Source organism: Camelina sativa, chromosome 20 (assembly GCF_000633955.1).
Source record: "Camelina sativa cultivar DH55 chromosome 20, Cs, whole genome shotgun sequence".
Classification (NCBI taxonomy): Eukaryota; Viridiplantae; Streptophyta; class Magnoliopsida; order Brassicales; family Brassicaceae; genus Camelina; species Camelina sativa.
The window spans coordinates 11751474-11763277 of NC_025704.1; the positions used below are offsets into that span (position 1 = coordinate 11751474).

At 35.7% G+C, this 11804-nt stretch overlaps 2 protein-coding genes and 1 pseudogene across 2 annotated transcripts in view; all 3 read left to right on the top strand.

Moving 5' to 3' along the window:
* LOC104772432 overlaps nt 1-2161 on the top strand; it is a 20531-nt gene extending 18370 nt beyond the window's left edge. Inside the window, exon 3 of the mRNA XM_010497047.1 lies at nt 1720-2161. Coding sequence (XP_010495349.1) covers nt 1720-2161 — 442 coding nt within the window. The remainder of the gene's footprint in view (nt 1-1719) is intronic.
* LOC104772433 lies at nt 4411-7016 on the top strand. The gene is made up of 2 exons (XM_010497048.1): nt 4411-6006; nt 6102-7016. The coding sequence occupies exons 1-2, from the start codon at nt 4411-4413 to the stop codon at nt 7014-7016; spliced, it is 2511 nt and encodes an 836-aa protein (XP_010495350.1).
* The window catches only part of LOC104772434, a 4558-nt pseudogene continuing 2296 nt past the window's right edge, over nt 9543-11804 (top strand).

Consider the following 11804-nt stretch of genomic DNA (forward strand, 5'->3'; position numbering starts at 1 on the left):
GTCATTAACAACGGCAACAATCAGCCGTAAATCATCGAAAAAACCCACATTCAGCCGGAAAACTCGAAATTAAACAGTCGACACATACCGGATAGACGAAGACGAAGAAGACGAAGAAGACGAAGAGAGAGAGAGAGCCAATTGAAGAAAGAGAGTGCGACGACGAAGAAAGACGGTGAGNGAAGACGGTGAGAGATGACGGTGAGAGATGACGGCGAGAGATGACGGCGGAAGATTGATGGCAAGAGAGTGGACAATGACAGTATCGCCGGCGACGAGAGACGAGAGTTTCGATAATTTTTTTTTCTCGCGGTTTGTGAATAGTTAAAACTATTCACTTTCCCTCTCTTTGATATAAACGAGAGAAAACAAAACTGTGGATCTTAAAAAAACTGCTTAATGACGTGTTAATTCATATCTGATGTGTATTTTAATTTGTTGATGTGTATTTTTTTTTTTTTTACTCAAATTCGGAAAACAAAACCCAAGGGGTAAATTGTAATTACACCCAGGGCACTAAACATTCTAGTAATTTTCAAAAGATTTATAGATTTGAGTAATAAACCAACTTTTGGATAACATTTGAGTAATTCTTTCTTTTTTTTATACTCAGTTTGATATTTTCAGTTAAGTTTGTTTCGCCAATTTAATATTAATAAATTTAAATAAACATTATTTATGTATGTTAGTTAGGGCATCTCCAGTGAAAGTGCTCATCAAAACACTTGTTTAAAAAAAATTAATAAAAAAGAAAAGAGAATCGGTACAAAAATTGTTTCAACAAAAACCGGTTTTCAGCAAAAACTTACAGCCCTCACTTTGTTATTGACTGTTATTAATAAAAAAAATATATATAAATATGATAAAAATAATATATTTTTTTTTGTTAAATTAACTTAGACAGTTGCTGTGGTGGATTTGGTCTTAGTTTCCTAAATTGTAGGAACGATATATATTATCCTAACTATTATGGTTTATTTTTGGGAGAATTTATTGATGTTTATATTTATAATTTATTTTTTGGAAACCCGATAGGGACATACTCAGTATAATGGTTCATATTACATTTTTAGTTATCAACTTATTATATGTTAATTTATTTACATGTATCGTCAAACAAAACTATATAGTAAATTTGACAAGTTATTCTTATTACTCACGTATTGGATATATATATTATTTTATTGAAAATATCACGTATTGGATATTGATCGTAAAATTATAGATTTAAGTAGATAATCATGTCAGTTTTAGGTTTGCCAAAAAAAAAAAAAGTAGAGAATCATATCAAAATTACTAAAATAAAAATATATATAATTAATTGATTATGGGAACAGATGATACCTACCTAATTGAACTTTTTTTATTTGTAAAGATAAACATAAATGAGACTACTTCCCACAAGGAAAAGGATGGCAAATATATATACTTTTTACTTTGGACTCAATATATATAAGTTGTTATTTTTTTTTCATTAGGGGAGGTGTTAATTAAACTTGTAAGGATGGCAAATTCTCAATGTACCTCTTGCGGCCTCATTCACCAACGTTGCCAATGTCGCTGGGAAACTTCAACCAGTCATCCCGCTGAGTCCGTCGAAAAAATTCCGTGTCCACTTCTGTGCTTCATGGCATGCTCTTGTTACATTATTACCGTCGTGCTCTTCCTTCTTATTATAGGCTTTTTAACTCTTGTCTCAAGTGAAGCCAATTATACAAGTTGTTACGTGGAGCTTTTTGCTAATTCAGTCTCCGTCTCAAACGCAAACGTTTCAACCGCTGATTGGAGGATTGGTTTCGTCGCAAGGAGTCCAAATACAGGCTGTGAAATCTCTCTACATCCTCTCAGTTCGCGTTTACTCCGTGGCAGCCATGTTATCTCCAACCCATCATCTCCCTCGCCGCTTTCTTTAGGAAACAGTACTGATGTCGTTTTCGAGAAGGTGGTTTTGCCGCAAGTTACTGAAGACGTGATTTGGGATCTTCGTGTTGAGATTTTGTATGCTATGAAGACACGTGTTAGAGATGTAAGAGGTTTATTGACGGCTGTTTGTCCCGATATTCCGGTGAAATTCACGACGGATCCGGCGGGAAAGATGACGGGATCGTTGCTAGGATATATGAGACGGTGTGAGCTTGAATTGCGCGCAGACTTGGCTTAGTTTCTCCGATCATGAATCTGTTATCTCTAGTTTCTTGGCTTTTAGGTTATTGTTTGCAACATTATTTTTATTTTCGTAGATTTGATAAATTATATGGGATATATCATAAGTAGGGCTGTCAAAATAGGTAATCCGACCCGACCCATGTGACCCATTTCCACATGGGTTCGAGATTTTTGTGGGCGGGTTCAATCTGACCCATTTATTATAATATGTTGAATTTATATATCTAAATCCAATAATATAAAATCCAATGGCTAAATAGGTTATATAGGTTACCTATATATAAATAAAATAAAATTAATTAATTAATATTAAATCCATAACCTATTAAATAAAATAGAATTATTAAACCATTTTTTTTGTTTTTACCAAAGAAGAAAAACATAACATTTATTTTAGATATTTTACATAAATTAGTTGCAAAAATAAGATATTTTACATATTAATATAAACATATATATTATATATATATGTATATTTTTTTATTAACCTATTGGTAACTCATAACCTAATGGGTTTACCCCGATAAACCAATGAACCCGTTGGACGAATCCATCAAAACCCATTTATTTATAAGTGTATAAAAACTTAACCCATACCCGTTAAAATAATAGATAAACAGGGTAAACCCATGGGTTTCTACCCATTTTGACACCCCTAATCATAAGAGCGTGGTTATAATCTAATCCTATACATTTTTTCCTAAGTTATAAGAATTAATTAGTCTATATATCTTTTATAGGTTTAATCATAACCGTTGACAATAATAAAATAAAAAAGTCATAAAACAACATGGGTTTACTTTTCCTTTTCCCAGTTTCTCACACACAGTTTTTATTCCTAACTAGGTTATATTAAAATTGAATACCAAAAAGAAAAATGATATTTTTCTTGGTATGAAACGGGAGACAATTGCCTCCTATGATTTTATTAAGAAACTATAAAAAATTATACACGAGCAGTTCGTGGAACAATTGTCCCAACGGCATCCTCCATTAGAATCCCACGGACCCATCAGCTAGCACTACAAAAAAACTCAACATTGATAGCACATTGTTATAGCACGGTTTGCTCAACTGCTATTGAAGGTAATTTACAATTTATGTTATCATATAATAGCTATTCAGTAACGCTATAATAGGATTTCAATAAGCGGGAAACTAAAATCTCTAATTCCGCCAAATACTTAGGCAAAAATAAGACTTTTTGCCTTCACTCTCTCTCATTTCTTTCTTCCTCGATAAACCCTATGACATAAACTTTTTGCCTTCACTCTCATTTCCTCGATTTCAAAAGTTATTGTTAATTTCAAACCCTAAAATTTGTTCCGCCGTCACCTCTGTCACCTTCGTCGCCTCCGTCCTAGAAGCTAATCAGCCGCGACATCACCGGAACTATCGGCCGCCCTAAATCCACCAAAATCTGTCAGCGTTGAGCTCCAATCAAAGGCAAAATTCTATCTTACTCTGTTAATTTCTTCCTTTAATCTGATTTTATCACCGAATATATTCTTGTTGCGTCTGAAAATTGTTTTTTCACAAAGAACAGATTTTTTGTGTCTTTGTTGGATCTGTTCTGAAAATCCGATTTGGTTTGCCACATGCGTATAAGCTATTATATGATTTGGTCGAGAATCTCCTCTTATTGCATGTCTGTTCTTGCAAAGTTTTCTTAAAATCGAGTTTGTTGGATATGTTATCGAATCTGTTTTACCTTCATATGTTCGAAGAATCTGCAGATCTGTTATAACTTTACTGATTCTGTAATATTATATTGTTTTGCAAGTGTTATCGAGTAAAACAATGGGAGTTTGAAGCTTATCTTTCTCTTATCACACAACAGGTTAGTACCATCTTCTCTTTGATTCTGTAAACAAATCGAGTTTGTTGTCTTTTTTTTGGTGTGTTTTCAGATTGCTTTGTTTAAAATATACAAAATTATAGAGTTTGTTATGGTTGAGTTATACATTATATGTGTTTGAGTAATTATATGTGTTTGAGTAATTATATGTGTTTGAGTAGTTTGTTAATTGGTTCTAAAGGTTTAAATTAAGGTTAGAACTTATAATGGTGGACAAGGATTGGGTGCATCTTTGCAGGTAAGAATTTTAGTTATGTAACTTAGATGTTAGTAGGTGTTTGGAGTCTTTACTTGGTTTTTTTTTCGTTAACTCTGCAAAAAAATGAAGAGCTGATCCTGCGTATGAGAGAGGGGCTACAAATTTTGTTCGAGCTGTGTCTGCGGATATGGGAGACGTTGATTTGATTGTATGTCCTTGCATTGATTGCCGTAATATTGATCGGCATGCTGGCAGTATAGTAGTTGATCATCTGGTAACAAGAGGAATGGATGAAGCATATAAGATGCAGTCTGATTGGTATCATCATGGAGAATTGAATCCAGTGGTTGATGGTGAAAGCAATCAAAGTCAGTGGAATGATGAGATTTTTGGGTTATATCAAGCGGCTGAATATCTGGATGAGGAGTTTGCTAATACGGATGAGTTGAGTCAGATTGCAGAGGGTGAGGATTTGAAAGAAGATGAGTTCCTTGCAAAGCTTGGGGATGCTGAAACACCATTATATCCATCATGTGTCAACCATAGCAAGCTGTCAGCTATTGTATCACTGTTCAGACTAAAGACACAGAATGGCTGGTCTGACAAGAGCTTCAATGATCTGTTGGAGACATTGCCAGAGATGTTACCAGAAGACAATGTGCTGCACACATCACTATATGAGGTGAAGAAATTTTTGAAATCCTTTGATATGGGTTACCAGAAGATTCATGCATGTGTCAATGATTGCATCCTATTCAGAAAAAAGTACCAGACGCTTGAGAACTGTCCTAAATGCAAGGCTTCAAGATGGAAGACTAACATGCATACTGGAGAAGTAAAGAAAGGTGCCTTTCATAAAGTATTACGGTACTTCCCCATAATCTCATGCTTTAAGAGAATGTTTAGGTCTGTCAATATGGCTAAGGATTTAAGGTGGCACTTTAATAACAAGAGTAGCGATGGAAAACTCCGCCACCCTGTGGATTCAGTCACATGGGATCAGATGAATGCTAAATACCCTTCATTTGCATCTGAAGAAAGAAATCTGAGGCTTGGACTTTCCACTGATGGATTTAATCCATTCAACATGAAGAATACCATGTATAGTTGCTGGCCTGTTATGTTAGTAAACTACAATCTGCCACCTGACTTATGCATGAAGAAGGAGAACATCATGCTTACATTGCTAATTCCTGGTCCACAACAGCCGGGTAATAATATAGATGTGTACTTAGAACCACTCATTGAGGATCTACAACATATGTGGAACGATGGGGAGTTAACATATGATGCTGTTAGTAAATCAACTTTTACTCTTAAGGCAATGCTGCTATGGACGATTAGTGATTTTCCTGCATATGGGAATCTTGCAGGCTGCAAAGTAAAGGGTAAAATGGGATGTCCTTTATGTGGGAAAAATACAGACAGTATGTGGTTGAAGTTCAGTAGAAAACATGTCTACATGTGCCATAGAAAGGGTCTGCCACCAACACATAGTTTTCGGTGGAAGAAGTCTTGGTTTGATGGAAAAGCTGAACATGGGAGAAAGAAAAGAGTATTAAGTGGGCAGGAAATTTCTCAACATTTGAAAAATTTCAAAAACAACTTTGGCAATTTGAAACAATCTGCATGTAAGAGGAAAAGGATGGCATCAACTGGATTGGGTTCTGATAGTGAGGATTTATCTAGTGAATCTGAGGAAGATGAAGAGGAAGAGATAGACGAGGAGGAGATATCAAGATGGAAGAAACGGTCAATCTTTTTCAGACTACCTTATTGGGAGGTGTGTTAAGTCTTTTGACATGTTCTATTTTATTGATATTTTCAATTAGGCTTTGGTTGAGACTTATTTGTGTTTATTGTTTGTATGTTGGTTAGGAGCTACCCGTAAGACATAACCTTGATGTAATGCATGTGGAGAGAAATGTGGCTGTGAGTATAGTATCGACATTGTTGCATTGTGGGAAATCTAAGGATGGTCTTAATGCTCGCAAAGATCTGGAGGTCCTTGGTATTAGGAAGGAATTGCATCCTAAAACACAAGGAAAAAGAACATACTTACCTGCAGCAGTTTGGTCTTTGTCCAAGGGAGAGAAAAAGATTTTTTGTAGGCGACTTTTTGATTTCAAAGGCCCAGATGGATACTGCTCAAACATATCAAGAGGCGTATCATTACAAGACTGTAAGGTCACAGGTCTGAAATCCCACGATTATCACGTGATAATGCAACAACTTCTTCCAATTGCACTTAGAGGTTTGTTACCCAAAGGTCCGAGGGTAGCAATTGTACGCTTATGCGCATTCTTCAATCAGTTGTGTCAGCGAGTAATTGATAGGGATCAGATATTGGCAATGGAAGCTGAGATTGTTGAAACTCTTTGCATGTTTGAAAGATATTTTCCTCCAACTTTCTTCGATATCATGGTGCATTTGACGGTACATCTAGGACGTGAAGCTCGGCTAGGTGGTCCAGTTCATTTTAGATGGATGTACCCATTTGAGAGGTATATGAAAGTTCTTAAAGACTATGTGAGAAACACTGCAAGACCAGAGGGGTGTATTGCTGAATGCTACCTTTCAGAAGAATGCATCCGGTTTTGTAGTGAATTTTTGAAAAAGACTACAAATGTTCAAGAAAAGATGGATAGAAACACTGACTTTGAGAACAACACGATTCTGGAAGGACGTCCAATATCTGCAGGCACTCCAATCACTCTTACTGAAACGGAGAAGAAAATAGCCCATATGGCTGTCATACAAAATATGGCTGTCGTTGATCCGTATGTTGAGTAAGTGCCACAAATTTCACAAATTTCACATATTTCTATTTATATATATTAATTATTATGCCTGTCGTTGACCCTTCTTGTCTATAGACGGTTAGCTTTTCTATATACGTGGTTAATCTCGATTAGACAGTTTCTTGAAAAGAAGCCTTGGCACAAATATACCAGAAAGGACATCAGATGAGCATTACTAACCCCTGTATGAAAAAACTCAACCACCAATTTCGAATCCACCTCCAACTCCACCCGGTAGAAACCTCTTCCCCAAGCCATATGCAAACCATAGTAAACTCCGCACAGTTCTGCCAATGGAGCGGTAAAGACCCTTATGCTAATCGCAAAGCCTCCCAACCATACTCCCTCCCGATCCCGGATAGCTCCATCTGCAGCAGCCAAACCTGGATTACCGCGAGAAGCTCCATCTGTTGTACGTTTAATTTAACCCAACCAACACTCGTTATCTCCCACTTGATTAGCCACTCTACTCCGACTGTCCTCTGCATGGTGCAAGCAACCATAGAGTGTGCTCTCTGCACCTCCTCAGCCATATCCTTGAAAAAGTTCAACTGATCCCTACAAGTCCTTCTCTCACCAAACACATCACTACACCTCCATTTCCAAGCCACCAAACCGTCATACTAAACAACGTAGACCAATTCCCACTGCTATCATCTGAGCCAACCCTCAGATTCCTAAATAACCAAGGCAGCAAAGTCTGCTAAAAAAAGACATGCTGCTTGCGATGAGGAACCAAGTGCCTCCAAATCCCAGAAATTGCAGGACAGTCCCGCAAAACATGTAAAATCGGCTCCTTTTCCCCAGAAAACACACTTTGCAGACTGGAAAAAATACTTGGGATCTGTAAAATATCACAAATTTTTCTTTTTAAAAATTATTTTACTTAAAAATATAATAAACTAGTAGTCACTACGTGCTACGTACGAATTTAGTTTACATTTTTTTTGAATAAATTTTTGTAATTTTGAAGATTGTTAGTTAAAACAATATTAATTAAATAAAATATTATGTAAGATTTGAGATTTGAGGGTTATTAGTAAAATATGTAACTTTTTATTTATAAAAGAAATTGTAGTTAAGAGCATATGAAAATTTATTATTTGATTGGATAATAAATGCTCTAATCTTTATATCAATTAGGTAAATTTAATTCATACTTTATCCGGTTTTGTAAACTTGTTGTTTTTAGTTTTCTTACACAAACTAAAAAAACTATTAAATTGTCTGTTTTATTCTTTATTAATATATTTCATAAATATTTCTAATACTATTATTAATCATTCATTGCAGTCCTATAAATATTATGAAAGTTACAAAAATGAGAGTTAGAACAAAATATAGGATTGATGAAATGGAATAGAAAAATTAATAAAAAATGTGTCAGGTTTATAAATATACATTATTGTGAATGAATAACTAAAATTGTATATTGGTTTAAATATATATTCAAGAGTTAGATATTATAAATATAGATCTATGAACGAGCATCATAGCTAATCAAATTATGAATTTAAATATATATTCACTTCTCTCTTTAAACAGAAATATATAGAGTTATCTCTTTATCAAAAAAACAAATATTTATTCAATCCTCATTTAGTTATTTAGAAATTATATATTAAAATATATTAGTTAATTTTAAATGGATTGAAAATGAAATAAAATAATGTAATATCAAGATCATGTGAATTATTTATATTAAAGTATAGAAATAAAACAGCCAATTATTACTCGACATTCTCCTATACAACCCAAATATTATAATCTTATATTCCTAAACTATTCAATCATCAAATTCTTTGTTAAGTGAAAATTTTATTATGTAAATTCAATTGAATAAATTTGTTACACTAAAAATTAAAAGAAACAAAAGACACTTGTGAAGGAAGAGAGCATCAAATAACAATCTTTTGGAGCTTTGCAAAAGAAAACTTTACTTTATTATTAGATGATATAATATAGTAAGATTTCTCTCATCTCTTACTCTAAGAATCTGACGCCTAACATCATTATATATTCAAATTCTTTTAAAATCAAATACAAATGAAATTATTTATTTTCTTTTATAAATATTTTAAAATGATTGCACAAATCATCAAAAGATGAACAATAGTAAAATTAATTTACATTTGTGGAAAAAATATTCAAGACTTAGTAAGATAATATTTCTTCTAAAGTTAGGAACTTTTCAAAAATGGATGATCCAAACAACGATACTATTGTTACCGGTGTTTTGTTGTTCGTTGGAGATTGAATCGAGGATATAATAGAAAGTAAATGTTTTAGTTTTTACAATATTATGAAAGAGGATGTGCTTGTATGGTAATAGGTTGTTTTTAGAAAACTAAACTTATAGAATGTTTGAGCCTTTAAGAGAGAGAAGGAAGTGAAATCAAATATTAATGATCATAAATTCGCAAGTGTTTCAAAACAATAAGTTAAAAATGAGAAGTAATATAAACAAAAATAATAATTAAGGAAAATAGTGGATAGATATAAGGCAATGCAAACAATGATGGTATTAACTCATCCCCGTATGAATTGGGCGAAGAAGGTTACGGGGAGTAACGTGAGTGGGAGATTTAGACCAGAAGATCTGATGGACGATGCTTTTGTGGATGAGCGAGTGCAGCTGGTGTTTCCCGATGGTGAGGATGGAGAACCGGTTGTTACCATTGAGAAGGAGGTGTTAGATGTTATGAATTAAACGCCATGAATGAATCTACCCAAAGCCACCATCCTCTTCCTCCCTTGCCTTCGTCACACGAGCTGGTCAGCCACTATAATCCTGATCATCGTACCTTTCTTTTCCTGCGTCATTAAAAGGAGGTGTAAGTAAACAAAGTTTACTTAGTGGAGCGGTCATCCCGTCTCACTAGGCTCAGTTCAACGATCTCAATCTAACACAGGGTATATTCCAATCAAGTCACGCAAGTCAAACAATTCCCATTGGATAGTTGCCTAATTCGTTTAGGCCAACCACCATTCATATTGCAGTAGAACACATTAACCATTAACAAGACAAGAAATCAACGAGATTAAATAAACCACGGGTCAAGAGAATCAACCATGGAACTCGGCCACAGTCACGCACTCATCTTCGGTATCGACCTAAGGTATTGAACTCTCGGTTCCTATGCTCGGATATGATCCCCTCTTCTACACGGACAGATCGATACCATTAATATCCGATATACATGCCATAACCATCGACATATCAAGGTGGAAGGACACTTACCGTTCCTCTCTCGATTTGGACGTAGGATCTTTCGGTTTAAGCTTCGATGGAACTCTTCTTTTTCTCTCTTGCGGTGGCTCTCAGATGCTTATGCAAAACAAGAGAATTTTAAGGGTTTCGTCCCTTATATAGGGTCGACGAAACCGCCCTAAGTTACCTTAGAACGATAAGTCTCATCGCCCCCAACTTCCCTTGTTTCTCGCATCTATCCCTATCTGACTGCCTTTCCTTTTCCGCGAGTTTCCATTTCTCTCGGGTTTCCTTACCCGTGAGTCGGCTTAAATCTCCGCGAGATTACCGAGTCCTTTAGGCCACCCACCGGCCCATAGTCCGATCGATCCATCCTTGTCCATCGGCCCGATCCATCGTTCACCGATGCATTAATTTCTGGATAGTACACTTACTATCACTCTACTTCACTATCACTATCACTTCACTATCACTATCACTATCACTAGGACTTTCACTCATATTTTACTCGAACTGTCTCTCGGACTAAGTACCGAAACCTCTCTTTACTTTATTCGGCAACTTACAGGCCTGTATCTTCGGAAACGAAGATCCCCATTTTCATCCAGGAACTTGCAAGCCTGAACACAATAAACTTGGGATTCCATTTCTTCAATTCAAACGTCTGTGCACTACTTCAGTAGTCTCGAACTCTCCATTTCTATACCAATCCCCTTAACCTATCGCGTTCTATCGTCGCTGACTTCCGCATTCTATCGGCATTCCTCGATACCAAGTATCGGCAACTCTCGGCATTCCTCGATACCAAGTATCGGCAACTATCGGCATTCCTCGATACCAAGTATCGGCAACTATCAGCACTGGCTACCGGTATTCCTTGATACTAAGTATCGGTAACTCTCGGCACTAGTTTTCAGCAACTATCGGCACTGCTTCTCGGTAACTTCCGATACTGACTCTCGGTCATTCTCGGTACCGTTTCTCGGCACTTCTCGGTACTGTTTTTCAGCACTTCTCGGTACCGTTTCTCAGCACTTCTCGGTACCGATTCTTCGGCAACTCTCCGTACTACCGCTACCGAGGTTCCGGGTCATTACACTAGGTCCCTTAAACGCTGCCGTTTAAAATACTTCTCACGAACGTAAGTCTCCAAGTCACACGGCTTCCTCAGTGGATTTCGTTGCCGAGGGTAATACACACGGCGTTGTTTTTGAACAATTTGATATCAAGTTAAGAGCAAAGCATAAAAATTACGAACAGAGCGATAACGCTGGACATGTTGATATAAGGTGTCACAATCTAACCAGAAGCCATGAGAACGTTGAGAAGATTCATTGTCACTCTTCTTTCACAAAGTTGAAGATTTTATCAGGATATCATTACAGTAATACTACTAAGTAGGTGTTTTCATCTTACAATTCTTTGGTTTCTTTTTTTTTCCCTCTGTTATTTTTACTCAAGATATTTTTTCTTTTTACAATTACATGTGCAAACTATATTATATTCGTTTATTTTTTTAAGATATCTTTTCATCTAATGTTTTACCAACTAAGATTATCTAACCCCCCC